This window comes from Cololabis saira, chromosome 3 (genome assembly GCF_033807715.1).
Source record: "Cololabis saira isolate AMF1-May2022 chromosome 3, fColSai1.1, whole genome shotgun sequence".
NCBI lineage: Eukaryota > Metazoa > Chordata > Actinopteri > Beloniformes > Belonidae > Cololabis > Cololabis saira.
In genome coordinates this window covers 21321955-21346921 of record NC_084589.1, presented here as the reverse complement: position 1 = coordinate 21346921, position 24967 = coordinate 21321955, and the positions used below count along the sequence as shown (strand labels likewise).

General features: G+C 43.0%; 2 protein-coding genes across 3 annotated transcripts in view; both read left to right on the top strand.

The window, feature by feature from the left end:
- The window catches only part of LOC133427918 (transcription factor HIVEP3), a 49016-nt gene that overhangs the window by 1970 nt on the left and 22079 nt on the right, over positions 1-24967 (top strand). The window lies entirely within an intron of this gene.
- Positions 1-24967, top strand: part of LOC133440601 (DNA-directed RNA polymerase II subunit RPB1-like) — a 35164-nt gene that overhangs the window by 1909 nt on the left and 8288 nt on the right. The window contains exon 4 of the mRNA XM_061717920.1: positions 409-1129. Within this exon, the coding sequence (XP_061573904.1) occupies positions 409-1129 (721 nt within the window). The remainder of the gene's footprint in view (positions 1-408; positions 1130-24967) is intronic.

Genomic DNA, 24967 nt, shown 5'->3' with positions numbered 1-24967 from the left:
CCTCCAGTCACCCTCCAGTCACCCCTCCAGTCACCCTCCAGTCACCCTCCAGTCACCCCTCCAGTCACCCCTCAGTCACCCTCCAGTCACCCTCTATTCACCCTCCAGTCACCCTCCAGTCATCCTCCAGTCACCCTCCAGTCACCCCTCCAGTCACCCTCCAGTCACCCTCCAGTCACCCCTCCAGTCACCCCTCAGTCACCCTCCAGTCACCCTCCAGTCACCCTCTAGTCACCCTCCAGTCACCCCTCAGTCACCCTCCAGTCACCCTCCAGTCATCCTCCAGTCACCCTCCAGTCACCCTCCTGTCACCCCTCAGTCACCCTCCAGTCACCCCTCCAGTCACCCTCCAGTCACCCTCCAGTCACCCTCCAGTCACCCTCCAGTCACCCTCTATTCACCCTCCAGTCACCCTCCAGTCACCCCTCAGTCACCCTCTAGTCACCCTCCAGTCACCCTCCAGTCACCCTCCAGTCACCCCTCAGTCACCCTCTAGTCACCCTCCAGTCACCCTCCAGTCACCCTCCAGTCACCCTCCAGTCATCCCTCAGTCACCCCTCAGTCACCCTCAGTCATCCCTCAGTCACCCCTCAGTCACCCTCAGTCACCCTCAGTCATCCCTCAGTCACCCCTCAGTCACCCCTCAGTCACCCTCAGTCATCCCTCAGTCACCCTCAGTCACCCTCAGTCACCCTCAGTCACCCTCAGTCATCCCTCAGTCACCCTCCAATCACCCTCCAGTCATCCCTCAGTCACCCCTCAGTCACCCTCAGTCATCCCTCAGTCACCCCTCAGTCACCCTCCAGTCACCCTCCAGTCACCCCTCTATTCACCCCTCAGTCACCCCTCAGTCACCCTCAGTCATCCCTCAGTCACCCTCAGTCACCCTCAGTCACCCTCAGTCACCCTCAGTCATCCCTCAGTCACCCTCAGTCATCCCTCAGTCACCCTCCAATCACCCTCCAGTCACCCCTCTATTCACCCCTCAGTCACCCCTCTATTCACCCCTCAGTCACCCCTCAGTCATCCCTCAGTCACCCTCAGTCACCCTCAGTCATCCCTCAGTCACCCTCCAGTCACCCTCCAGTCATCCCTCAGTCATCCCTCAGTCACCCCTCAGTCACCCTCAGTCACCCTCCAGTCACCCTCCAGTCACCCTCCAGTCACCCCTCCAGTCACCCTCCAGTCACCCTCCAGTCATCCTCCTGTCACCCCTCCAGTCACCCTCCAGTCACCCTCCAGTCACCCTCCAGTCACCCTCCAGTCACCCCTCCAGTCACCCTCCAGTCACCCTCTATTCACCCTCCAGTCACCCTCCAGTCACCCCTCCAGTCACCCCTCCAGTCACCCTCTATTCACCCTCCAGTCACCCTCCAGTCACCCCTCTATTCACCCTCCAGTCACCCTCTAGTCACCCTCCAGTCACCCTCCAGTCACCCCTCAGTCACCCCTCAGTCACCCTCCAGTCACCCTCCAGTCACCCTCCAGTCACCCTCCAGTCACCCTCTATTCACCCTCCAGTCACCCTCCAGTCACCCCTCAGTCATCCTCCAGTCACCCTCCAGTCACCCTCTATTCACCCTCCAGTCACCCTCCAGTCACCCTCCAGTCACCCCTCCAGTCACCCTCTATTCACCCTCCAGTCACCCCTCAGTCACCCCTCCAGTCACCCTCCAGTCACCCCTCCAGTCACCCCTCAGTCACCCTCCAGTCACCCTCTATTCACCCTCCAGTCACCCTCCAGTCACCCTCCAGTCACCCTCCAGTCACCCCTCAGTCACCCTCCAGTCACCCTCCAGTCACCCTCCAGTCACCCTCCAGTCACCCCTCCAGTCACCCCTCCAGTCACCCTCCAGTCACCCCTCAGTCATCCTCCAGTCACCCTCCAGTCACCCTCCAGTCACCCTCTATTCACCCTCCAGTCACCCTCCAGTCACCCTCTAGTCACCCTCCAGTCACCCTCTATTCACCCTCCAGTCACCCTCCAGTCACCCTCTAGTCACCCTCCAGTCACCCCTCAGTCACCCTCTATTCACCCTCCAGTCACCCTCCAGTCACCCTCCAGTCACCCCTCCAGTCACCCTCCAGTCACCCTCTATTCACCCTCCAGTCACCCTCCAGTCACCCCTCCAGTCACCCTCCAGTCACCCTCTATTCACCCTCCAGTCACCCTCCAGTCACCCCTCTATTCACCCTCCAGTCACCCTCTAGTCACCCTCCAGTCACCCTCCAGTCACCCTCCAGTCACCCTCTATTCACCCTCCAGTCACCCCTCCAGTCACCCTCCAGTCATCCTCCAGTCACCCTCCAGTCACCCTCCAGTCACCCTCTATTCACCCTCCAGTCACCCCTCTATTCACCCTCCAGTCACCCCTCCAGTCACCCTCCAGTCATCCTCCAGTCACCCTCCAGTCACCCTCCAGTCACCCTCCAGTCACCCCTCTATTCACCCTCCAGTCACCCTCCAGTCACCCTCCAGTCATCCTCCAGTCACCCTCCAGTCACCCTCTATTCACCCTCCAGTCACCCCTCCAGTCACCCTCCAGTCACCCTCTATTCACCCTCCAGTCACCCTCCAGTCACCCTCCAGTCACCCTCTATTCACCCTCCAGTCACCCTCCAGTCACCCCTCCAGTCACCCTCTATTCACCCTCCAGTCACCCTCCAGTCACCCTCCAGTCACCCTCTATTCACCCTCCAGTCACCCTCTATTCACCCTCCAGTCACCCCTCCAGTCACCCTCCAGTCACCCCTCAGTCACCCTCCAGTCACCCTCCAGTCACCCTCCAGTCACCCCTCCAGTCACCCTCCAGTCACCCTCCAGTCACCCTCTAGTCACCCTCTAGTCACCCTCTAGTCACCCTCCAGTCACCCTCTATTCACCCTCCAGTCACCCTCTATTCACCCTCCAGTCACCCTCCAGTCACCCTCCAGTCACCCTCTATTCACCCTCCAGTCACCCTCCAGTCACCCCTCCAGTCACCCTCTATTCACCCTCCAGTCACCCTCCAGTCACCCTCCAGTCACCCTCTATTCACCCTCCAGTCACCCTCTATTCACCCTCCAGTCACCCCTCCAGTCACCCTCCAGTCACCCCTCAGTCACCCTCCAGTCACCCTCCAGTCACCCTCCAGTCACCCCTCCAGTCACCCTCCAGTCACCCTCCAGTCACCCTCTAGTCACCCTCTAGTCACCCTCTAGTCACCCTCCAGTCACCCTCCAGTCACCCCTCCAGTCACCCTCCATCCACCCTCCAGTCACCCTCCATCAAGCGAGCAGAGAGATTCACGATGCAGTCTGTAGTTGTTGTGGAAATGGGCTGCACCTTCACTTGCCAGATTTTTAGAGGATGACATCATGCTTTTGTACTCTGCTGTGATATGATAGATGGCTTGAGATGATCTTATTAAGTTCATTCTTCCTCTCTTCCATTTCTCTCAAGTTAAAGTTATTTTTACTGCAATATTTCCTCACACAGGACTTGGATTAATACAAGAGGTAAATTATGTATTCATACATAGACAACTACTTACACCTTGAGTGGCTGTTGTCTGACTTGTGTATCGTGCAATTGACACAGGAAGTTACTGTTATCTAGAAGGGTATTAGGCACGTGTTTAACTTGTATTTAATTCACACTATATTTACTCACACTATTGATCATATTGAAAGCTTGAAAGAATGTCAACATTTTCAAGATTTCTGCATAAATATGCCCTGAAACCTTCACACAAACAACCTAACACTGGCAACATGTCAAATGCAGAGACCAAATGAAACCAAGCATTGTACAACATGCGAGCATTTATATACTGAGGAAAACATTCCAACATTACAGTAACACTAAGGAGTTTTTTCATGTTCAAATCCATCCATCCCTTTATATATACTGTACTCCCCATCACAGAGCCACATAAACCACACACACTAACTCCTATGGGCAACTAAGAATCACTAGTTATAACCTCTCATTGGCCTCAAGAAGATAATATAACCGTCTACAATGAGTTTGGACTCCAGTGCGGTCAGACAGATGGGGCTACTTCAAGACTTATGTTGCTGTCTCTCTGTGGCCTGTCTCTCTTGTCCACAACATTTACCAAAAACATGTTGACAAGATGGAAAATTTGACAAATTAGGCCAAAACAGAGCTTATGGGGTTTAAATGAAACCACTAGAAAATGGAAATGCTGCTTTCCAGCATTACAACTACATTCCACATGTGGAAGTTTGTGTCGGTACGGTAGTATCATGATTTGGGCCAGTTTCCCTCGGACATTGCCAAGACAGCTAAGCCCTGTCCATGTGAAACAATATTTGATGAAATTGTGAATTCTGAATTTTGTCTATGGATTTTAAAGAAATATGTTGGGACACACATCTGTTGACCAAATTTATAGGGAAAATGGAGCTCAGAACAACTCTCATTGCACAAGTTTTTCTGCAAAAAAAAAAATGGTTAAAGAAGAAAAAAAGTTATTTATTTATTTTGTTATAGCCAAGTAAATGTGCTGACCTTTAAATAAGGAACATGTGAGATTGTTAATCTTATATTAGACACTGCTTTATTTGATGAACATAATATTTGAAATGCATTACTCTTTGTACACATTGATACCTGTGGTTACTAAATACAGGTTTTATAGTGAAGGGAATTAAGTAACTCACTTACTGAAATGTCCAATGCATGGGTGTTTAAAAGAAAAAAAAGCATTACCAATAAAAAGCTGCAGTTTTTTTCTTACTTTTAGGTCCATACTGTAACTTCCAACACAAAATTTCCAACTATAGTAGTGAAGGGGGATACGTGGAGAGAAGCCAATAAGCAATTATTTCTTATTGAATCAGCAGAGAGGCAGCCTTTCAGCGCGGTGCTCTGGCCTGGATCAGGACCACTTGTGGTGCTGGCTGACAAAAGGCACTTGCTCAGCAGGCACCCAAGGAGAGCATGTCTCCATTTCCTTGGAAATATCCAAGATTGTCGAACTCTGTGAAGAATTTGATCTCTGAAAAGATACCTGCACATGGCGGTTGCTGTCATTTGTAGTGGATAGGAATAACACTTTCATTTCAGACTTGCTTTGATGTTTTTATACCATTGTAACTTGGCTGAAATGATAGAGGGTGGCTTATTAAGAATAATTGCTAAGTTTTAAAGCTGGAAGTCAATGTGCTATTATCCATATAAAGCCTGTTTTTAAACCAGTCAACAGTTTAGCAGTGCCAATTCATTACAAAAAGCTTGTGCATGTGGTATTGTTGCTGTAGACTTGCACAATGACTTTGTTCAGGTAGATTATAATGAAAACCTTAGTGTTTAACCACTAACACTAATTACTGAAACCCCATAGCCACTGAGCCAGACATGCTTGTGTAACATTGTGTACGGCACTCCCACATGGAAACAGGCCTTTTTACCAATTATAACAGAACCGCTCATCACCTTATATGCTGTATCACTGCTTTTATATACACACATGCTCACGTGGAATATCTTTGTGAGCTTTCCCAACCATTGGAGTTGGTTCTGGTCCTGGAAACTTGTTGATTTAGATGGAAAGAAACACTGACAGCAGCAAGAGGGCCACGTGTTGCTGGTCAGACCTACAGACACAACTACCGAAGATAACAAAGTTTAATAAACATGGGAACACTGGAGTCAGAGAACAGCAGATCATATGCAGTTTCCTTTAACCACAGTGGCAGTTTAGTCTGAACTCATGGAGTTAAATGTTTACGTCCTGAATGGATGCTGTGATGTGCTTAGAAAAAAATAATTATAGTGAGTGTTTTACTTTGTTTATAGACTATCAGAAAAACTAGACGAACTCCCTGTGACATCACCCAAAAGTCAAAATTGCGCACCGTAGTACAAATGGGGAGACTGATACAGCCTTATGAGCAGGCTGGAACATGCCCACCTTAGTTCAGTTACTGCAAGTTGGCTACTTTAGCTTGGCTTAGCTCATGCTAACTTATAATGCTAATTGCTGTTGCATTTATTCTGGTCAACTCTGTCAATGCATTCTTGTTTTCTGATGTTTCCACCAAACAACATTGTTGTTGCAGCAATCTTGCAGGCTTCGTCGCAGATTGGTATCCAGGGCAAAATTTGTGGGAAAGTTAGTCAGTCCAGAAGGTTAGCACATATTTGTTGCTTTATATAATTTTACCTCATTTGGTACAAAACAAAACAACCTCACACAGTTGTCCTGAATGTGAAGTCTAGGAAACCAAATATCTGCAGAGCTGCCGTCAGATCTACAGCGGGATATACCATTTAACAGGTTGACTTAACAGCAAAACCAAAAATTACCGTTGTGTTTAGCCGACACTAGCAAAATGATTATGGATGAGAACTTGATAAAGGCTAGCCATTGGCTGAGCTGACTGTCATATTCATATAGAAATAAATGTAATGCTTGATATAAACTCTCCTGACGTGGTACAAAAAACTTCACCCCCCTCAGAGTTGTAATGGTTCGGAAATCAAACGATTGAGACCAACATTTTTTGAAATAGGCTAAATGTGTTTATATCTGCTCTAAAGTTCTAAAGTTGGACATTTTAACATGGGAGTCAATAGAGAGTGACTCGCTTGTGCAGCTAACCTCTAGCAAACAGCCGTAAAACTGCAAGGAATCTCAGTTGAGACTTGGCACCGGTTGGCACTTCACATCAGACTAGGAGGGCAGATAAAGCACCGTGCTCATGCCTCATTCCTGGCTGTTGGTTTGATCCAGTACAAAAGCATTAAACGTAATGTCTGAACACAATCTGCATTTTGAGAGTGTGTTTTTATATTGAAATATGGCACTCTCATTTGATAAAAAAAAAAAATCACCCAAGCTATTAGATTCCGGTAGGTATTGAGCACAGTCCTTTCATGTCCCAGCTTTAATTCATCAGGAGAAGAGCAATGCATTGAGATCAGACTCAACCAAGAACGAGACCTTGAACACAGAATTATACAAATACTCACAATGTAAGCTGGAGGTCAGGATTCTGGCACCTTCACAAATAGCCCACTAGTCTAATAATTGTAATCTTGGCATTCTATTGCAGTCTGAATAGATCTCCTATGAAGACATGTGTTCTGTTATTTGTTCTTTTGGCCTTTTCTGGTCTGCTTTTGTATCAACTGGGTCTGGATATGTGCATGTGTGTGTTTTTGTTGGGGCGGTTCAGTTTTCTGTCATTCTCTGGCCACCACTTGGCCTCTTGTGTGTTGGCTAGTCCTTCGAATGGAGCTAAAATTACCATCCGTTTGCCAGGGATCAGAGTCTTTCTATGTGTCAGTCTCCCGTGCGTATTCACCCACATCATATGATGATAAATGCAGGTGATGATGTATATGTACAGTCAGGCAGGCAGCACCGGTCCTGCAGGAAGAAGACATGCAAAAGGAGGTTACTCCCTCCAACGCTCCCTTCGTAAGAGTTAATCATTGCCCAATATACAGCAAAGTAAGAATCTCATTGTACGGGGAACCTTGTTTCCTTACTACACACATGACAATAACTGCTTTGAATCTTGAAATCCTGCACAGTTGGCAGCCAAGTGGAACGTTAGCGGCTTTGCAGTTTGTGATGGCAATCCTCCCTCAAAATAGCCCTCACCTTTATTACATCACAGCAACGCTAATCGTGAACCAGGCTTTTTATTAGGCTATTTTTATGTGATTTATATTTTGTGTTTCCATCTGTATATCTTATTATGTCTCTGTTTTCTCCTTATATCAACACTGAGGGCATTATTCTGGTATGCAATCACTTTCCACACTGGGCAGCATTGTGCAACAGTAATTGTTGTAGTGTGGCTCTTAGCTTCTGTGCTGCACACCGCAGGTATGTCTGGAAAGAGCTGGGCCACGATATCACTGGTGAGGTTTTTGTAGCAGGGGAGAGGCTGGTGACAACCTGGAAAAAGTCACAAGACACGAAGAGTTGGAGAGTTTCAATATTCAGACTCAAATGAAAGAATCTGATCTGGAACTCAGGAGATCAGCTAGATCACATTTCATCTAGGCTATTTGTCGTTTTGAAATATTAGTACATGTGGGCCTGGTGTTTTTATTGATTGGTGATTCAGTGGAGGCCCTTGTTTTCCGCCAGAAACAGATATGGGTACCTCCTTTAAAATCCCTCATGTTTGCTCTCTGGATCTCAAGACTCCCCTCCGACCACACCCCTCAACACACACGCTGCATCTGCAGAGTTTGCAATCTGCAGAAGCCTCTTCACCGCTCTGATCCGCGCTCATTAACCAAACACCTGCAAAGATTACTGGTGTTTACCTCTAATTTAAATCCTTTAGCTCTATCTTCCATGAGGACCATCTGTTTTGTCTTGTGGCAGTCACATGCTGACGTGTGTGTCCTTTGAGGAAAGAGAGGAAGAGTCAACTTTTACTTTCTATCAATCCATTTGTACAGTGTGTGTGTGTGTGTGTGTGTGTGTGTGATTATTTATATTTATATAATATAATAGAATTTTTATCATTAAACAGAGACATACTCCTTTTTTATAGCTTTTTCCTCTCTCTTAAGAATCAATTATTCCCTTCTTCCCTTGGTGAGTCAATTCTTTTCACGGTGTGTAAGATGTCCCTACACTAACTGCAAGTGAGGATTGGAGGGGATTTCTGCTCTGTGGGAGGGTAAGAGGGCTTTCGGTGTGGGGGGGGGGGGGGGGGGGGGGGTCCTCCCAACCCTGCGGTTGATCTGCCGAGCAAATCAAGGCAGCAGGCGATGCTCCAGCACAATCCTCCCCAGCCATGCTGCTGTCACTGAAGCAGAGCGGCTGAACTCACCCGCAGACCACCTCCGTTCGCTGTAGTCTTTAAAAACCCTGAGAAATCTGTGAAGCAGTCTTCAGCAGAATCCAGATCCGTGTGCCATGTTCCGCCCTTAGGAACGGTGCGCTCATGCTACGAAAGCGTGCTGGCTTGAGGCGAGCTCTGGGGGGAGCTTCTTCTTATGTTTTGGGCTATATACTGCAGTGTGAATCAAACAATCCTTTCTGTCACTGATTTGACTGTGGCATATCTAGAAAGAAAGGTTTATACACGTCCTGTGGGCAGCACACTTGCATGCCTGTTTGTTATTTATCACACTGTCTCTGTAGGCAAGCTGTGCCCTAACGTTGTCAGGTAAGGTCATACAAAAACACCTCCTTTATATGCTGTTAATTATGCAAAAGTGTGGTTGACTGGCTTCAGTTGGGAAGGTTAAACTCAATAGAAATTGGACCGTGAGTTTTGTCTTAGCACAGAAATATTAATTTTTGTTGTGGCCTCGCTTTGATCCTGACGCTGTGCTGACATTCTGTTTGAGGTTAAGGCTACCTTTAAATGCTTGAGGTTTCTTTCTATTTGATGTTAGATTGCTTTGGGAGGAAGGTGTATTTATACGTGATCTGTTTGTTTACACTCTGCACGTTCATGTACTGTATTGTATGAATGCTTAAATCTTCAATCTTTTTGCTGATGCCTCCGTATCAGCACCCCTCAGCAAAGGTGTCTGTTTCACCTAATTGAAGGTCAATATTTGCATGAGCATTCCTACAGACGGCTTTCCTGCCGAGGCTCAGTCTGCACAGAAGACTGGTTGCTACTGTACCTCGATAAAATCAGAGCTCCTGTCAGATTATAATCTAACTTTACCACACAAGTCTCACTACAGTACTTATGGGCTGTGCCGTGGGAAGAGAAAGGTAGATTGGATATTTCCAAGTCGTCTGATTTTGTTAGGTTGGCTATCTTAGCTTAACTTTGTAAACTTTTTCACATTGCATCAAGTTTCTGGTTCAGTGCTGCTCGAGAACTGTTCTGCCAGTTTACACATTATAAAATAAGTAAATACGTAGGGACATCCTTATCAGATAGAAATAAATAATTGACTACTACTACTCTAGTAATTACTGGCTCACTTGAATCATGCATCAAGCAAAAGCCTTTTGAAAACCACATGTCTGTGCTGCATGTTGGATCCTGTAACTGCCGTCGGTTTTGTACGATATGATCCATCATTACAGGGCAGAAGTCCTCCTCATGAATATCATGCTATAATCTAGTCATTCACATTTGTACAAGATAAATTACATGTTCTTGCTGGTTGATGTGCCTACAGGATGCTTTACTGCACCAACACCACTGGACACAGTTGTGTACATCTCTTAGAACTTTTAACTATTAAAGACTGTCCGGGGGTTAAAACAAAAAGGAAAAGTGAAATGGTAAAATCCAGTGCAGACAGGATTACACTGCTGTTTTTAGTGTTAGAGCGCTGCAGTGCTTCTGTTTGTACAACACTTGAAACTGTGGTCTGCGACAAAAACAAAACAAATAAAACTGCTTGCACTCTTACTACCCTGCTAGTTTCAGTCTTATCTGGCGATATGATTTCCTTAGTCTTTGTTCGAAGACAAAACTACATCTTCTTTTTCTATGTGTCCATATATGAAAAGCCTCATAATCCTCGATGAAAAAGTTAATTCCCCGGCTTTGGGGACAAACAAAAGGTATGTCAGTAGGTGTGCTGTCCCCACAATGAACTGTAGCCTCAGTCGAGTAATCTCATGTCAAACTGTCACTGTCAAGGCTGATTAACAATCGAAGTCGACAGGTCATGTGATGCAGCCGCTCAGCGGGAGCTCCTTTGTTGGGTTGGGTAAATGGCTGGAAGGTAGAGGAAATTAATTTTAGATGTTCTTTCATACTGTATCTCCAAAATGTCTCCTAACACAGTGATCCCTCTCTCTGCACGCATGCACACATGCACCGACTGTCTGTGCCGTGCCTCTTTTAGAAAGTTTTGGGCCCCAGGAGAGGGTCCTCCCTTCTTTGCCTCCTGCCTCTTGAGCAAACCCCAGACCTGCTGACACAGACTCAGCCAGCATAATTGAGAAAATAAACATGATTTGGGGGAGAAAAAAAATGGCTACATGTTTTTCCTCTGCTGCTGGAAGTCGACGCTAAGGTTTTCATCACCTTTTGGGAGCAAAAGCATGTTGAAGTCAGGTGGTTTTGAGTGGAAAAAAGGGAAATGACGGTTGATAGTTCAGGCTACCTTTAAAAAGACTACACTTACGATCAACATATCAATGGTCTATACTCATCTGCACTAGGGGTGGGTATTGGGAAGGACCTCACGATACGATACACATTGCGATATCCCGATTATGCGATATCCCGATTATTAAATTCTACATAGTTCACCGAAAAATTTAAAAATGCATTACACATCTTAAAATCCAAGTTGTATATATGTACATCAGATGATAGTGATGGATCTTAAAATCCGAGTTGCACGTTCATCAGATTATAGTGACAATTCATGGGACAAACTGAGTCAAAACAATGTTTTATTATAACTATACAAGCTAAAGTTACAACATATTTGTATATGTTTTTCATATTATTTACATCACATGAAATTAACATTAAATTTAGTATGAGGTTGCTTTAATTATGTGGCAAATGATAATAAACAAGAAAGATGGGTACTAAAACCAAGGACAGACACAGTGATCAGTCAGTATAGATATTAATCCATAAATAAATAAACCTCTGTCCATTATTTTTCATTTTTTAAGGACAGGCAATTGTGTTATATAAAAAATAAATTATAAAATGAAATAAAACGTGAAATAAAACCTGAGCTCAGTGCAGGGCCCTCCCAGGGTTGGTAGAGAGTGGCAATGCCCAGGACTGTCACTTAGGTAGGAGCACTGGGTGATATAATGGGAAAAAAATCGGGGATAAAAAATATTAAAAAATAAAAAAATAAAAAAAATCGATATTCAAATTTTGAATATCGATATTGAATCAGCTGGAAAAGTATCGCGATATATTGCCATATCGATATTTTTGCCCACCCCTAATCTGCACAGTACAGATTTAAAAGATGTTATTTTCAGTTAGAGGCACTAGTAAAATGAAATGAAGTGGGCACTGGGCATGAGTTTTGTCATAATTTGGGATTTACAGCCATAGCTGTACGTGTGGGGGGGGAAGGCGACAACATGCTGTAGGAAACTCTTCCTCAGTCTGAGGAGTTACAGTGGTTTTAATTATGTAATCCTGCTGTCCTCAACAACCTCCGTCAGCAGTCCCTGTGTTTGCATCTAGGTAGTCGGCCACCGCCTCCCTTTTCCCTCCTTTGCACCGTCAGCACAGTGCGAGGGAGCAACCCCAGCTTAGTCACTGCAGACTTTGATTTTTCATCAACAATCTGCACCTCTAATATGCTTAATGGCACTGTCTTCGTCCTCCGAGGGCCATTCCCTCGCCCCAGTGTCGGCTGATTGACAGGCTGCTGGGCTGGGGAGGCGGTGAAGGAGGGAGGACACATAGTGCTCACTTTTCTGGCTCAGGCCAAGATGGCATATTTCACACTGACACCACTGGGACAACAAGCGCTGAGATTCCCGCTTGCTGCCCTTGAGTAGGATGTCCTTTAAAGTGGGAGTGCCCAAATTATACAACGGAGGGAGATGAGGAGAAACCCCCGGTGAGAGCTGTGGTGGAGGGTGTAACACGGAGAAATCAATTTGTCTCCGAGCGAAAGAGTGTGAGCAACACAAAGACGTTGTTGCAGGGGTGTGAACAATCTCAAAACTGGCTTTTTAAAACAGCAGCACGAGAAGACTGTACATCATGAATCCAGTTCTTGAGCTAAATTCCCAGCTCGAGTTTTAGTCGGTGCAAAAGTATAACATGTTTTTGTCAGCCTTTTGTTGTCCCTGTTTCCAAGACAGCACCAGTCTTTCTTTTCATTGATCATGCTCGTGCTTCGTTGCTTGTTCGTGTCTATCAGTGTCACATCAACACAAGTCAGAGGTGGCTCATTGTTTGTTTGGCTTTTTAGTCAAACGCTATCATCTCTGCTTGCTAAAGCAATGCAGCTTCAGATCTCAGAAGCGGCGGTTTGCTTAGTGATGAGTATCATACTGTACCATCAATCCATGTAATGCACTGTTTATTACTTTTCTAGGTAACTACGGTTTATCAGCAAAGTGCAGTTTTTCATGATGAACTGAATGTTACTTTTCTTTAATTTGCAAAGTCTTTGACATTTTAGCTGGTTGTCATCAGTTAAGTCTTCTCCAAGATATTATCTTTTATAGAAGGCATGTCTGCCTTTAGTTCAGGGTGATATTAAGGGAAGCTGCATATGTTCATTCTGTGTGTAGTGTAGGTATATCATAACAGGGCCGGTTCTAGAAAATGATGACTAGGGCTGCATCTCAGATCAGAGGGGGTGCACATGCCTGGCACGTTATTCAACACTAAATTATGCATTTTCCCATAATTTCAAGTGGAATGATACTAGTAAAACAAGAATGTTTAAAGTGTATTTCAAATGCTTTATTGCAGAAATATTGCTGCAGAACAAATAAAATGCTACATTTAGTCTGGGCTACCTCACCCATCAGATAATCTACTCTGCAAAAATTCAAAATCTTAACAAGAATATTTGTCTTATTTCTAGTTAAAATGGCTCATTTTTAGTCTAAAAAAATCTTATTACACTTAAAACAAGATTCATCACTGGAAAAAACAACAATTTACACCTGTTTCAAATAGATTTTCACTTAAAATAAATAGAAAAATCTGCCAGTGGAACAAGATTTTTTTGCTTGTAATAAGAAGATAAATCTTGTTCCACTGGCAGATTCTTCTACTTATTTCGAGTGAAAATTGACTTGAAACAGGTGAAAATTGTCAAATAACAAGTTATTTTTCTGGTAATTACTCTTGTTTTAAGTGTAATAAGATTTATTGACTAAAAATGAGACATTTTAACTAGAAATAAGACAAATATTCCTGGTAAGATTTTAAGTTGTTGTCAGTTTTTTTTCCCGTATTTTCAACTGAGCATGCAAACACATAAACTAAGGGTGCAATGCATGCTTATGCACCCTCGTAGAACCGGGCCTGTATCATAATCATGCTAGGCAGTGGATAGTTGCAAATACATTTTGTGGCCTAACTAATGACAGATTCATCGTCTTATTTCTAGGTTCAACTTGTGCTATTGTAGTCCTTTTATTTTTATTGCGTAGAGTATCTTTAATTCAGAGTAAAGCAGTAATTAATATGAGATCTGTGTACGCGGTTTCAAAAATGGCCTTCGTGTGTGAGTTTTTGTTTGTCCAGGCAGTGTACAGTGTATGTCTTTATTATTAGTTATTTTGTTAGGGACCTTTGAATTCCTTAAACAGACGAGAGGTTTGTGCTGATGTTTGTGAGAAGCTGTGACCTGTTTGACTTAATTTTCCAACTAAACACCTTGCGAGACCGACCAGACAAATAACTGGGTATAAGACAATATTTGCTAAGGCCTGAGTATTGTAATCTTGCTTGTAAATGAGTCTGTGTGTGTTTTAGTATCGTTGTGTGTTTATACTGCATTACTGCATATACAGTGTGTGTGCGAGCATGTGACCATAATCTTCATAGTGTTCTTGCTCATTAGCTTCATTTTTCTCAATTTGCTCAGATCCTGTTGAACTTTGATGATGTGCACAGTTTGTGTATTGTAGTCAGTTTTTGGTGTCAGTAATGAAAGTTATCCTACTCATGAGACACAAGATTAGATTTCCTCCATCTTTAGATTTGATTTTTACTCTCAGTTTAGCTGCACACCGTAGGGCACATCTTGCCATTTGTTTAGATTTCGGGGGTTCAGGCTTATGACTTCCTCATAAGCAATTTTTTTACAGGCTCAAAATGAGTTTCTATGTTTCTGGAGTCTGTTGTAAATTGGATTTGGCCAAAAACAACTGACCTGCTATCAGAGTTTTATTTTATTTAATTTCACGTCTTAATTTGTGATTTTGCATACATATAAACAATTATCTTTTGTGTTATAGGAAAATAAACACTTTGGCATGGTTTGTTTTTTGTCATAAGGGAATCATTCAGAATGTGATGCAACGATGTTGCCTCTGCAAAGCAGTGCTTAGTGGAACCTTTTTTTTTGGGGGGGGGGAGGCATGAAGTAACAAAACTTAAGGCAGAAAATTCTATATAATCATTCCGCATAGCTCAATACACCCATCCACGGAAGAAACTAGGAAGGTCAACTGTTTGTATCCTTTTATAATTCATTCTTATTGCATATAAGAACATAAAAGCCATTTTAAGTGTCCTGTCTACAAGCTGAGAGGTTGTTGTTTTCCATAGCAAAGGGGATTTTACTGTCAAGCAGACATTAGGAGAGGAGCATAGCACAGATGTTTTAGCAGGAAATTCATTCTGTACATTATTTTGCTGAATTTTAGAAGCAACAGCATTGTGTCTGCTGTTTGTCCCATAGTTTTACTTTCTCAAGCAGATCCTGGAAACCGCTACGTTCTCCCACGAAGAGAAACTGGTTAACTAAAGCAAGTCAAATCACAAGTTGCTGACCACAGTGATCTCAGATGAAAAGCTTTCAAACCACATTCATCTTCAGGGTTCACTTTTCAGCTTTCTAGACAATGAATAAACTTAAGTTCTTTTTTTATTGTGCCAGGTAAGTGCATAAGCTGTGTTTAATCGTGAAAATAGTGTAGAGCATTTGGATACTTCAGGAAATGAAGGTAGAAGTGTGTTTCACCAATTCTCAAGTTATCCTCTCATTTGAAGATATATTTCATTTTTCTGTCACATGTTGCATAACAGGCAGGGTTAATGTGACACACACTGTCAACAAAAGTAGAAAGCTGCAGGAGGTTTCTGACTACATGAGCTTAGCACAGGTGGTTGGACTTAATATAATTTAAAGACGAGAGTTTCAATGTGTTAATTGGTGACCTTTTAAAAATGCTTGAATCCAGATGGAATTCCTCTGATAGCAGTCACTGCGTCTAACGGAACTGACTGAAAGTGGTGACACATTGGCACCTATTTCACTGTGAGTGGAGCCTGTGACTAAATGTGGTTCTGCACAAAATACATTTAAAGCTCTTTCTTGCAGGGCTCCAGTAACTTTGGTTTTCTCTGTGGGTGCATAGCCCTGTTATCCCCGTGCAAGGGCGTTGGCTCCGCGCAAGTTTATCCACGGTGTGTTATTCACACATAATGTGTGGTAACTGCTTGCACAAAAGCGGTACGACATCATTTACTTGGCCCATCAAGTTGTCCGTCATAAATCAGATTCTCATGATGGTGTGGACTCGGAGCTCTCCAGCATCTCCAGTTCTGCGACTCAACCTTACCCTTCAAAAACTAGTTTAATGAAGTGAAATTCAAGCGAGCATCATAGATTGGCAAATTCTGGCATCCAGAATGAAGGTAGCGCACTTGGCTTGCTGATTGTCAGCTACACTAGAAAGCTCCTTTGAGGGTAATGCATCATAGTAGACCTATTTATAACACTAGTAAGGGATATGAAGAGCTTTCACTTGCTTTAAAAACTTCTTTAAAAAAACTTGACTGTGTTTTAAATCTATCATCAGAACCTTGAATGCGAAAGAAAAAAAAAGCGGTTTAACAGTTTAATGCTACTATTCAGTCCTGCATAGTTCTCGATTCTTATTACATGTTTAAAGAAGCAGTTATCTAATAAATACCTCCATGAAAATCCCTGAATTTCCTTTACTGTGCCCTTTTACAGCTTCACAGCTTGACAACTTCACAGCTTCACAGCTCTCATTATGATGGTGCGTACTGTGACTAACTGCAGTTAAAGCATTAAATATAAGTGGCCCAGCTTTGTGTCGCACCTTTCTTTTTTTTTTTTCTCTCCTCGCAAGTGACTGCATGAGGTGGTCCATTAATTTGGAAAATAATGGTAAAGAGCTGTGAAAATCTCAGAAGCACACGGAAAACCCCATAAAACATTTTCCTCACAATGTTTATTTATTTTTTCCCTAAAGAGCAGAGGATTGGTTAACAGTCACTTAGATGGAAATGACATGACAACTTAGGGGTATCTCTGTTCAATAAAAAGAAAATGCAAAAGTGGTAAAGTAAATAGTTTAGAAAGAAAATAAATGTTCAAAATCTTAAAATTATATAAAAAAAGATCCTCAAAATTGTAGGCCATATTTATGAAAATATTTTTTACATACATTACATACATTTTACTTTGTCACATCAGTCAACAAATAAGACTGATGCTGACTGCGTATCGGCAGTCCAGATCTGCAGAATGATGAATAAAAAAGTTTCAAACCCTTCATTAACTGCTAAGTACCTTCAGAAAGCTTTAACAAAATCTGGTACACTCCTATTCTCTGCAATGACACCTGCACAAATATATTTAATAGAAGAAGGTGTGGAGGTTTGTGTAGATCTACTGATCCTGAAAGCAAACAAAAATAATGACCTCTTACAATAGAGTCCCCCACCCTCAATAACAATGAAAACCACCCCAAAGAGCAGGACATATAAGACATGTCAAATGACATGTAAGACAATGCAAAGACTTGGGCAAAAGACTTTGCAACACGTATTGCTGGTTACATTTCAAAATCCTGATAGATGTACTATAATACTATAGATATTCTTTAAATGTCTATTGTTTTTGTATCAAAGTTTAGAGTTGTTAAAACTAACACTGGAACAACATACAATCAAACAAAAAAATGAAGCTGAATTGTATTTATCAAAAGTGGAAAGGGAACTAAATGGTCTACACTGGCACAATTTTACCTACGCACACTAGCTCCTAGCATTGGCTAGATTTACTTTTTCTTCTGTGGGTTTCAAGGCTCTGTCTTGGTTTTTTAGTATTTTTTTTCCTCTTGTCTACTTGTATATTGATGGTTAATACCAAGTTTGGTAAAACCTAAAGCATATAAATGCATTTTAATCTTCAAACAAAGGGGAGGGGGCCAGGAAGGGACACGTGGGCCGGCCACCAAGCCGGACCCATGAGACAAGGGCTTGTTTTAGTATTTAGATTTTACGTGAGTCTTGCTCAGTTCTCCCGTTTTATAGTCTGTGTTTACTGGTCATATTGGCTCCTGTGTTGTGTTCAGCTTGTTTTGATTTAAGTGTTTTTTTTTCACTAGTTAGCCACTTTGCTTGGTCTGTCTGCTCTGACTCATTTGTCTCCACCTGTGTCTTGACTCATGTGTAAGTGTACATAGTGTACAGTACACTTAATCTATCCAACAATGCATCATAAAAAGAAGTCTGTCATCACATTCCTAATCTAGTTATGTTTTCTCCGTGCGACAGCAATGACACTATGAACAGTGTAAGCCTGGGCAATAAACCGAAAAATGTACCGTTACCGACATTCATTGCGATGACTGACGTTTTGATAAAAATATTAAAAATAAACATATTTTTGTCGGTTTTGACTGTGTGTGCTGATAGGCTAGTTTCATTCCCCTTTAAGATGGCGTGTGTGTAATCACGTGACTTCACCCATCCAGTCTGAACGAGAAGGGAAACCCAAGAAAACGGCTGATGGTTCAAACTAAGAAGCTGTTGACATAACATGGCTCTCTAGTGTGAGACTTGCGCTTTTGAACAACTTCACACACTCTCACGCCGCACATGGCATTTCTCACGCTGAGAAATTAACTTCAGCGCATAACGGTCCATCTCACAAACGAGTCACGGCACGCTGCTGTGCGCTGATCTTTCACCTCAGAGCAGCTGATGGAGTTACCGACCAATCAGCTAATCAGAAAATAGATAATTGCCAGCTAAGGGTTAGCGTACATTTATCGTTATCAAGGTAATACTGCCCAATTTATTGTGATATTGATTTGAGGTCATATCACCCAGCCCTAGAAAAGTGCACACGTCACTTTATTTGTGGGCAAAAGTTTATGCTCCTATTGCTCTATATTTAGTGGTATCTGTGGCACAATTAGGCTCCTGTGTTATTAAACTACCTTCGTCAGTCTGTAGTGTTTCACAGTTGTGTTCTTCGTTTTCAAGTCCTGCTGTGCACACAATTTTTATCCATCCCTCCATCCATCCATCCATCCATCCATCCATCCATCCATCCATCCATCCATCCATCCATCCATCCATCCATCCATCCATCCATCCATCCATCCATCCATCCCCACTTATTCTTTTTAGGCTAAGGGGGATCTGTGGAACCCATCCTTGCTGGTTTTGAGCAAAAGGGAAGGGCATATTACATTTCAATTTTTAAACATTTAGTCAACAGATTAAATCTTAAAGGTATTGTGACATCATTTTTAACATGCTTTTAACACTATTAAAAGTCTTGGCCAACATCCCTCAAATGTGTCTAAAAGAGTGTAACAAGAAAAACTTCACTCTAGTACTCCATTCCTGGCTTTTTATGACAGTGTTTTTCTGCGCCGTGAAAAACGCTTCCTTTTCCCCCTTTCCTGTCAATCATTGCTCCGCTCCTCCTCCAAACCTCCTCCAAACCAACCATATGCTCACAGCGGCGTCGGAGAGTTAAGCCGGGAGACAGGCGAAGCATGCACGGAAAAGCAGCAGGGCGAACCACAGCAAACAATCATAAAAATAAAGGCATGCAAGCAGCACTGTCCCCTTATCTTAAGTCCAGTCAGTGGCCGCGGGTCTTCTTAGCAGTTTTCCTCCGGTGATTAGAACAAAAGAGGCTCTAAACAGCTCCGTGTTAAGCCTGATTTATGGTTCCGCGTTAAATCGACGCAGAACATACGCCGTAGGGTTCAGCGTACCTTGCGCGTCGCCGCGTAACCCTACGCCGTAGTCTCTGCGTCGGTGTAACGCGGAACCATAAATCAGCCTTTATGGCGCGCTGGAGAGGAGCGGAGGCAGGGAGCTGGGTGGAGGGGGCGGTGATTTAGCGGGCCTTGACGTCACGGCCCGCCACCAAACCACATGCGCCGTTTTTGCATAGTTATGCGGAAAATCCCAGAAAGCACACAATACACTGAATGTTAAAAGTTCGTTGTTTTTTGGGTGTAATTGATGTCAAGACACCCAACAAAACACAAAAGAAGAAAAATGTGTTTTTCATGTCACAATACCTTTAAAGTGCATTACAGTACAAGTACAGCTTGTTGCTAAAGTCACATAACAGTGTAGCTGAAGTTTACAAAGTTGCATCGGAACAAACTACAAGAAATTCGCTGTGGGCTAAAGGGCAGTGCTATACCTTGGCCACTCAGTTTACCTCGGTCACCAGTCTATTGCAGGGCCACACATATAAACAGGCAACCACACACACACACACACACTCGCACTGCAAGCAGGAGAACATACAAACTCCACACAAAAAGACTCCTGTCTTGTTCAATGTTTGTATTATATCAAAAATAAAAGGATGCGGGGGTATAATAATCACTCTTCCCACCCTGGATCCCCTGCATTTGGCTGCGTTACACACCAAACATGATGGTTATGCGACATTTTTAAGCCCATTTTATAGCCCTGAATGCACAAATCAGATTGTGGCAGTTATAGTGAGATTGTTATATTATCTTAAAACCTGGCAGGACAAAAAGCACTTCCTGTAGACATGTTCAAGGGGGTAACATTTCCAGAGCTAACCCCTAACGATCATTTGTGTATACTGATACTGGGAAGACAGCAAATCCTGGCTTAGGGCATGTTCTGAAATAGTGGCTCAACCTGTATTGGATGACAAATCAGCCGCACATTAACCAGGGAAGAACTAGCAGGAAATCAATAGATCCAGCCACCTATACTTCATCAATATAGTGTTTCAATTGCCCTCCGTGAGCCTGTTTGTCTTGCCGTCTTTCTGTTCTTCTAATTTTTCCTCTCTTTTTTTCCCCCGTCTTCTGGCTCTGCTGTGTAATTTTCAGACAGCGTGTCTATTTTAAGGAAATCTTTGTTTCTCAGCTTCTTCTTCAAATGATCAGTCTCACAGTCAGATGCAGCTCTAAGGATGAGTGGGATGGTAGGAGAGAGGAGAGAGGAGAAGCGGCCCATTGGCTTTTGGGAGTCGGATTTCTCCTAAACCAGATTTATCCAAAGTGATGACAGCTGGAGGAATGCACCCCTAATTCCCTTAACGTGGATCACGTGGCCTCTGGGCTTCATTACCCTCAGCTGCGATACGAACGAGCGGTTTGGGTGGTCAGTGGAGATAAAAAATATTAATCCTTGATGAGTGGGCCGTATATATACAATGTTTTTATTGTAGTTTGTGTTTGAAGTGGTGCAGGTTTGGTACCACATCCTGGTATGGGCCAGCACAGCTGAGGGGGGACTTCCCTGGGGGTTACATTAGACCGCACTTCCCAGTAACAATGACACCAGTCGCTGACACATTTTTTTTTTCTGTCCGCTAATGCAAAGTGGGTCAGTTGGTTTTCACCAAATTGGGCCATATTTTATTTACAGAAGAGGCTCATAGGGGTTTTCCATCATTTTGATATTAGAGATTGTTATGTAACAGTAAACATTGTCCACGTATAGTGACTCTGCAGCGCTGTGGTATTTAGCAGCAAACTTTAGGTTGGATAAAAAAAACTGTACACAGTTTGGTTGTCAATATTGTGTTATTATGCAGCATGCATGTTTTGAGAATCATATGTAAATCTTCATTTATGACAATGCCGTTATAGTAAATTAAGACTTTATTTCTGAAACGTGACACTGTAAAGTGACTGGTCTGCAGGAGCAACTTCTCTCTGCTGGGGCGGTTTGATGGGGTTCTCCCCAGCAAGTCAGAGGTATCATCTCTCCAGTGAGTCCTTTTGCTTATTTTATTCAAATAACTAAAAAAAATTACTTATCCATGATTCTATTAAACCAGATTTTAAAAAAGGAGAAAAATGTGTCCTTCTGCAAAAGTGACTCACTGCTCTGAATAATTCATATCATAGATGCGGATGCTGAATATTAAAAGAAAAAGTTTTTCATGGGCATCCCATTCACCTCTGTTGTTTCTTTGATGCAAATATATTCTTAACTTTGAACCAGTCTAGTGAGAAAGGGATGTAAAAAAAAAAAAAAGTAGAAAAAAACTAAACCAAACACCTGACGATACCAGCAGGAAGGAAGAAAATGTGGGCTGTGATGCAAAGCACTTTCAGTTATGAAACTGTCGCAACCAAAATCCAGAACCAGATTACTATTACTCACTACTTACATTTGATACTTCGATACTCGGATCTACTTAAATTTCTTTTAGATTCCTTTATGAGATTATAAAAACCTATAGAATATGCATTTAGTATATCTTGTCTCTGCCTCCCCGCTACACATTTGCAACCAGATTGTCCCCTTTTTTTGTTTTTTTGTTTTCTTTCTAACTTTTTATCATAAGTACTTGCATATTTCCCTTTCAAAGAAACACACTTGTAAATAGTACGGTAATAAAATATGGATTTTGAGTATATGAACTGAGCTGCAAACAAGGCATTGATGCGTTGGGTGTGTTTCTGTTGACAGCCCACTAAAGCAGCGTAGCACCAAGCAGAACGGGCAGCAGGGACTAAGTGGAGGAGGGAGAGTTAACTGTAAACGGACGCTTAGACTGAATGGAGTTGCTTGTCACCGTGGGTAGCAATTACTTGAAGTCGCCTGGCTTTGAGTAAACTCCCTGATCAGAAAGATACCCCTCTGGCAAAGCCAGGAGGAGGCCGTGTTGATACGTTCTGCGGCCTGGTCCTCCTGTTTGAACACACTCAGGCTAAGCTTCCACCTGTTGACTCTGCCCTCGTGTCTGTGTTTGTGCAGGCAGCAGTAAAAGCACTGCCAGCTCCAGCTCAACAGGTCAAATTAACATCGTAGCAGGTTACTAAGATGTGCAGATAAGGCATGACGCCGGGCCACGCACAGAGCTCGAGTGTTCGGGTGTACCTGCTGCAGCGTCAAACAGGATGCAGTACAACAGATGCAAAAAGAGGAACTTTCCAATCACCGGGGATGAATCCTCATGGGTGACTTCATAGAAAAATAGAAAACTTCAGCAAAAACCAAAATAACTGCATGACAGGCCGGCTGTTTATACACAAAAATACTCTGGGATGCCATTGCTGCTCACATTTGACATATATTTTTAAAATTCTGTGCTATAGATTGCATAAAGTTCAAAAGGTTTTGAGATTGTGTAACAATTAAGCTACCAAGAAACGAATATTCATATCTTTCATTTACTAAGGCAAAAGCTAAATGACTCTCAGCATATCCATCATGCATTTCTACTAACAGAGCTGTGAACATGTGTCCTTTGTTCATTCAATTAACTGAACACAGTCATCTCATCACAGGGTTGCAGCAAGCTCATTCTTTTGGCGCCACGACTGAGAGAACAAATATAAAGCAGTGGGCACAGTAAGCTGCGTGGGAGAGTGTGAACTTGACTTGCTCGCATCAGTGGGCACGGGGAGGACAGCTTTTGAAAATGTCAGTTCCTCTTTCTATATTTACTCCACCCCGCCCCTCCTCAACCTTTGCTTTGTCACTCTTTCATTTCATTTGCACACCAGTCACACTCCATTTTCAGCTGTCCAAAGGCAGATGAAGTCAGTTTGACACACAGCTCGTCTATCTGTTTTACCTGTTACAGTAAGTAGTGTCCCGAGTGCTCTTCTCTGCTGTCCCTAATTAAAGCACTTTCACTTCAGATGATCATTTTACCAGTTAATTTAAGTCAATTTCTGTGTTGTACCAACTGATATGTATAATAGCTGAGTCCTAAATCTAGCATTACAGTTGAATAATGCCAGGATGCTTTCCAAAATCACTACCCACAGCAACCCCAGGGACATGATTTCCTGGTAACTTTCTTTGTTGTATTAAGTTCATTTTACTGTTTACATAGATGGTGGAGCTCATTAATACTTAAGCAGCGTGGTAAAGGAAACATTAATGAGTGTGTTGTGGGGCTAAAACTGAGGACTTAATGGCCACAGAGTGCCCTGAAGAGGGACTTGTGTATTGTTGTGGGTTTTGGAAAAACAAAATAAGAGGAGTGGACCCCCTAAGAAAGGAAAAAAAAAGGTGCTGAGTAGAACAGATTGAGGCCAGTCTTTCAGTGTTTTACAGGATCAGGATCAGATATCACATCTGCTCGGAGTTCGTATTGATTTTCTTCAACAAGCCAGTTGGGTGCTTGCTGCTCTCCCAAACCTACCCCCCCATTGGATTTATCATTTTATTCTCATACATCTCTACATTTACATCTCAGTCCTCTTGAATCCCAACCAAACAGCATCTTCAGTTGTTTAAAAAAGCATAGTGCGTAAAGTTTTGTCTTGTAGGTAAATTTCTCTGTATGCACAACTAAAGCAGTGCCGTCCTTTTCTACAAAGATTGCGCCATAGTGTAGAGGAAAAAGAAAAGTTGCCCGCATCCTACCTCTGTTGCTTTTTCATACTGGTTAAACACGCCAGCATAGCAGCGTCATTAGCGGGTGCTTTCTAATAGGATACTGATGTCCTGGAATCAGAGGAGGGACAGAGGAGGGAACTTTGCTTCACTCTTACACTTGCACCTTTAGCATTGTAGCTACTGTACCTTCAACCTGGCTCAGAGAAGTTTCTCTCACTCCCTTATCCCACATCCCACCTCCAATAAAAATAGAACGACAACACAAAGAGAAACTGCAACTGTCCCGTCTTTAGAGGCTGTTTAAATATGCTATGACCCACCTTAATGACTAAAGACTTTTGACCCAGAATGAATGCATCTTGGTCTTTTTTTTTTTTTGAAAAACAGAAAGGTAAAAGTCCGACAAATAGTTAATTTTTAAAGCCTCTTTGAATCCAAGAAATCACTACAACTAAGCAAAAGTGCAAAAGCATGAACGGTGTGAAAACGTTCACTGCAAGGTCAGACAACATCGTGCTTCCAGAACAAAAACAGTATCCAGAGCTCAGACTCTACAGGCCTCAGTCAGCATGTCAAGATGTCAAGGTTCATGAGAGTATGATTAGATAGAGAGTACACAGGTGTGTCCTGCTTGCAAGAGTTGCCAAGAAAGCACATCTCCCTTCTAAACAACAACAACAACAACAAAACATAGCAGCACTGCTTACATTTTCAAAGTCGCATCTGAACAAACCTCAAAACT